This window comes from Homarus americanus, unplaced genomic scaffold (genome assembly GCF_018991925.1).
Source record: "Homarus americanus isolate GMGI-L3 unplaced genomic scaffold, GMGI_Hamer_2.0 scaffold32730, whole genome shotgun sequence".
Lineage (NCBI taxonomy): Eukaryota > Metazoa > Arthropoda > Malacostraca > Decapoda > Nephropidae > Homarus > Homarus americanus.
In genome coordinates this window covers 87,501-92,523 of record NW_024747620.1, presented here as the reverse complement: position 1 = coordinate 92,523, position 5,023 = coordinate 87,501, and the positions used below count along the sequence as shown (strand labels likewise).

General features: G+C 54.4%; 1 protein-coding gene across 1 annotated transcript; it reads left to right on the top strand.

Moving 5' to 3' along the window:
* Nucleotides 1-2,298: 2,298 nt before the first annotated feature.
* Nucleotides 2,299-4,298, top strand: LOC121879808 (DNA-directed RNA polymerase II subunit RPB1-like). Its single transcript, XM_042386601.1, has 3 exons — nucleotides 2,299-2,485; nucleotides 3,357-3,599; nucleotides 3,973-4,298. The coding sequence occupies exons 1-3, from the start codon at nucleotides 2,299-2,301 to the stop codon at nucleotides 4,296-4,298; spliced, it is 756 nt and encodes a 251-aa protein (XP_042242535.1).
* The last annotated feature ends 725 nt before the right edge of the window (nucleotides 4,299-5,023 follow it).

The following is a 5,023-nucleotide window of genomic DNA, read 5'->3' as shown; positions in this document are numbered from 1 at the left end:
CCCCACCTCCGCCTCTTCTCCCACCCTCGCTGGTCCTCCCTCCCTCCCTCCCTCCCTACTCCCCATCTTCCCTTCCTACTAGAGAAATGTTTGGGTGAAAAATTTAGGTTTACATTTTAGTAATAAATAATAATTGACTAAAGTTAGGATAATATATTTGACATTGCTGGATTCCTTGGGACAGGAATATTTTGAATATAAGTTATATTTTGTACAAAAAATAAATGTTGGTTTGTAATCAAAATTTTACATTAGATCTAAAATTTGTATGTTTAATGCAAATTCCATGATGTTTATATCCAAAATAATCACAATCTTACAAGAATTCCAGCAGTGTAAATTATATTTGGCCGGGTAATTTGTATGAATTTTATGAGCTAAAACAAATATTGTCAGTAAAGAAACAAATTATATTCACCCTGTGAAATGAGTAACACCGTAAATCAGGCATCCTGCTTTCTGGCAAGGTACCGCCAGAATGATCGTCTGAAACGAGAACCACGTGAACCGAGGTATTACTGTATATACAGTATCCCTACTGCACCACAGCAGGCTCCCATCGCACACGGCTCACGGCAGTACTCCTACTGCACCACAGCAGGACTCCTACAGCACACGGCTCACGTGCATTACTCTACTGCACCCAGCAGACTCCTACAGCACACGGCCCACGCAGTACTCCTACTGCACCAGGCAGGGCCCCACAGCACACGGCACACAGCAGGACTCCCACTGCACACGGTTGACGGTGTTACTGACCGTGTCGATTTTTCTATTTTTTTTATATAACATGCTTCCATGTTCCATATTATGCCTGTAATGATGTGTTGTATTTACTATTATATAATCTAGTCACCTGTGCTGTTGTATTTACTATTATATAATCTAGTCACCTGAGCTGTTAAGGTTTTAACTGTTATTTTTGTTCAAACCCATTTGTATTGTAACCAGCATTCTTTGTTCTCTAACGACCATCTGCATCGTTAAACGACCCACCGGCGGTCGCTGTATGGAACCGACCTTATATATAGGACCCACCAACTGACGGAGTTAGTTCAGTCCTCTTGTCATACAGTTCACATCCTTTCTGTGACACTCTGCCACCTGTTACTTATACTTAATTTATTTGTGTTGTTCCTGTTGCCACCAATGTGGTATATCTATGTGAGTACCTATTTATGTCTCTGTTTATGTCCATCAGTATTTGTAGTTACATTTAAGTAATTCAGTGTTGTTTCATGTTAGTTAATTTCAGTGTTAGTTATTTTATATGTTTATGCAGTGTTAACATAATCCATTGCTTTATTTTTATTCTTTTGATGTTTCATGTTTAGTATCATTTGTGTCTTAAAAGTCGATGGTGAATCAATTTGTTGTGATAGCCTACGAGGCTCTTTATTGTGTTAATATTTAATTAATTATAAATTCTTAAAGGTTTACTTTATTAATTTGTATTCCTTTAATTTACTTCACTTTTTTTCTTTGGTTATGCCTAGAACCTGGATATTTAAGTAAATTAAGAGACGGCGTAACAACGGCAGTCACTCATACTGCATCACAGCAGGGCTCCCACAGCACACGTGCACACAGCAGGACTCACACACACAGCAGGACTCACAGCACATGGCATAGCAGGACTCCCACAGCACACGGCTCACGGCAGTACTCCTACTGCACCACAGCAGAGCTCCCACAGCACACGGCACACAGCAGGACTCCCACAGCACATGGCACATAGCAGGACTCCCACAGCACACGGCTCACGGCAGTACTTCTACTGCACCACAGCAGGACTCCCACAGCACACAACACACAGCAGGGCTCCCACAGCACACGGCACACAGCAGGACTCCCACAGCACACGGCACACAGCAGGGCACCCACAGCACACGGCAGCACTCCTACTGCACAACAGCAAGGCTCCCACAGCACACGGCTCACGGCAGTACTCCTACTGCACAACAGCAAGGCTCCCACTGACACAAAACACACAGCAGGGCTCACAGCACACGGCACACAGCGGACCCCACAGCACATGGCACACAGCAGGGCTCCCACAGCACACGGCACATAGCAGGATCTCCACAGCACACGGCTCACGGTAGTACTTCTACTGCACCACAGCAGGACCCCACAGCACATGGCACACAGCAGGGCTCCCACAGCACACGGCACATAGCAGGACTTCCACAGCACACTGCTCACGGCAGTACTTCACTGCACCACAGCAGGCCCCACAGCACACAACACACAGCAGGGCTCCCACAGCACACGGCACACAGCAGGACTCCCACGGCAATGGCACAGCAGGGCACCCACAGCACACGGCAGTACTCCTACTGCACAACAGCAAGGCTCCCACAGCACACGACACACAGCAGGGCTCCCACAGCACACGGCACACAGCAGGACTCCCACATGGCACACAGCAGGGCACCCACAGCACACGGCACACAGCAGGACTCCCACAGCACACGGCTCACTGGTACTTCTACTGCACCACAGCAGGACTCCCACAGCACATGGCACACAGCAGGCACCCACAGCACATGACACACAGCAGGGCTCCCACAGCACATGGCATACAGCAGGGCACCCACAGCACACGCACACAGCAGGTCTCCCACAGCACACGGCACACTGCAGGGCCTCACAGCACACAGCAGTACTTATACTGCACCGCAGGGCCCACAGCACACAGCAGTACCATACTGCACCACAGCAGGGCTCCACAGCACACAGCAGGACTCCCACAGAACATGCACACGGCAGTACCCTACTGCACCACAAGGGCGCCCACAGCACACAGCAGTACTCATACTGCACCACAGCAGGACTCCCACAGCATATGCAGTACTCCTACTGCACCACAGCAGGACTCCCACAGCACACACACACACCAGTACTCCTACTGCACCACATCAGGGCTCCCACAGCACACGGCAGTACTTCTACTGCACCACAGCAGGACTCCCACAGCACACGCACACGTCATACTCCTACTGCACCACAGCAGGACTCCCACAGCACATGGCACACAGCAGGACTCCCACACCACACGTACGGCAGGACTCCCAGCACACGCACACGGCAGGACCCTACTGCACCACAGCAGGGCTCCCACAGCACACACGGCAGGACCCACCTGGCTCACGGCAGACCCCTACTGCACCACAGCAGGGCCCCACAGCACATGGCACACAGCAGGACTCACACCACACGCACACAGGACTCCCACAGCACACGCAGGACTCCTACTGCATCACAGCAGGGCTCCCAGGCACACGGGCAGGACCTCTACTGCACCACAGCAGGGCTCCCACAGCACACGGCAGGACTCACACGGCTCACGGCAGGACTCCTTACTGCACCACAGCAGGCTCCCACAGCACACGGCAGGACTCATGGCTCACGGCAGGGCTCCCCTACTGCACCACAGCAGGCTCCCACAGCACATGGCACACAGCAGGACTCCCACACCACACGCACATGGCAGGACTTCCACAGCACGACACGGCAGGACTCCTACTGCATCACAGCAGGCCCCACAGCACACGGCAGGACTCCTACTGCACCACAGCAGGGCCCCACAGCACACGGCAGGACCACACGGCTCACGGCAGTACTCCTACTGCACCACAGCAGGACTCCCACAACACACGCACATGGCAGTGCTCCTACTGCACCACAGCAGGACTCCCACAGCACACGGCACGGCAGGACTACCACTGCACACGGCAGGGCTCCCACAGCACACGGCACAGCCGACTCACGCTGCACTACCTCCTACTGCACCACAGCAGGACTCCTACAGCACACGGCTCACGGCAGTACTCCTACTGCACCACAGCAGGACTCCTACAGCACACGGCTCACGGCAGTACTCCTACTGCACCAGGGCAGGGCTCCCACAGCACACGGCACACAAGTCGACCCACGCTGCTCACGGCAGTACTCCCATTGCACTTACAGCAGGACCCCACTGCACACGGCATGCAGCTGGATTCCCACAGCACATGCACACGGGCAGCACACCCACGGCACCACAGCAGGGCTCCCCACAGCACACGGGCAGTACCCCACTGCACCACAGCAGGACTCCCCAGCACACGACACATGGCAGCACTCCCACTGCACCACACAGCAGACCCCACAGCACACTCTGCCCACGGCATACTCTTACTGCACCACAGCAGGGCTCCCACAGCACACGGGCACACAGCAGGACTCCCACGGCACACAGCTGGGATTCCCCACAGCACATGCACACGGGCAGCACACCCACTGCACCACAGTAGGGCTCCCCAGCACACCTGCACACAGCAGGGCTCCCTACAGCACACACACAGCAGGGCTCCCACAGCACACGACACGGCAGGAATCCCACAGCACACGCAGGACACGGCAGGACCTTACTGCACCACAGCAGTGCTCCCACAGCACGCACACAGCAAGGCTCCCACAGCACATGGCACACAACAGACCCCCACATCACACGACACCCGGCAGTACACCCACTGCACCACAGCAGGGCTCCCCACAGCACATGGCACACAGGCTCCCATAGCACATGGCACAGCAGGACTCCCACAGCACATGGCACACAACAGGACTCCCATCAAGACACTGCCCACGCTTCCTACAGAAAGCACCACAGCAGGACCACGACAGTCGCAGACACGGCAGGACTCCCATTGCACACGGCACGCACTCCCACCGTGATACGGCAGGACTTACACGGGCTCCATGCCCTACTGCACCACAGCAGGGCTCCCATAGCACATGGCACATAGCAGGACTCCCACAGCACATGGCACACAACAGGACTCCCACAGCACACCCACACGGCAGGGCTCCCACCACACACGGCAGGGCTCCCACAGCACACGCACAGCTCACGGCAGTAAATGTTAACGGGGCCTGCCAGGAGTTCCATCTGTCCCGGGGTGATGGTTCGCGGCTACTAGCTCACCTCCGTCGCACCACCTCGTACTGTGACGTTGATTGAACCGATAACGAGTGC

Excerpts from the sequence above, each read along its gene's own strand:
- LOC121879808 (XM_042386601.1), top strand. The coding sequence starts at position 2,299 with ATGGCACAGCAGGGCACCCACAGCACACGGCAGTACTCCTACTGCACA. Across the intron at positions 2,486-3,356 it reads CCACAGCACACGGCTCACTG|GACTCCTTACTGCACCACAG; the intron begins GTACTTCTACTG and ends GGCTCACGGCAG. Across the intron at positions 3,600-3,972 it reads GCAGGGCCCCACAGCACACG|CAGGACCCCACTGCACACGG; the intron begins GCAGGACCACAC and ends TTGCACTTACAG.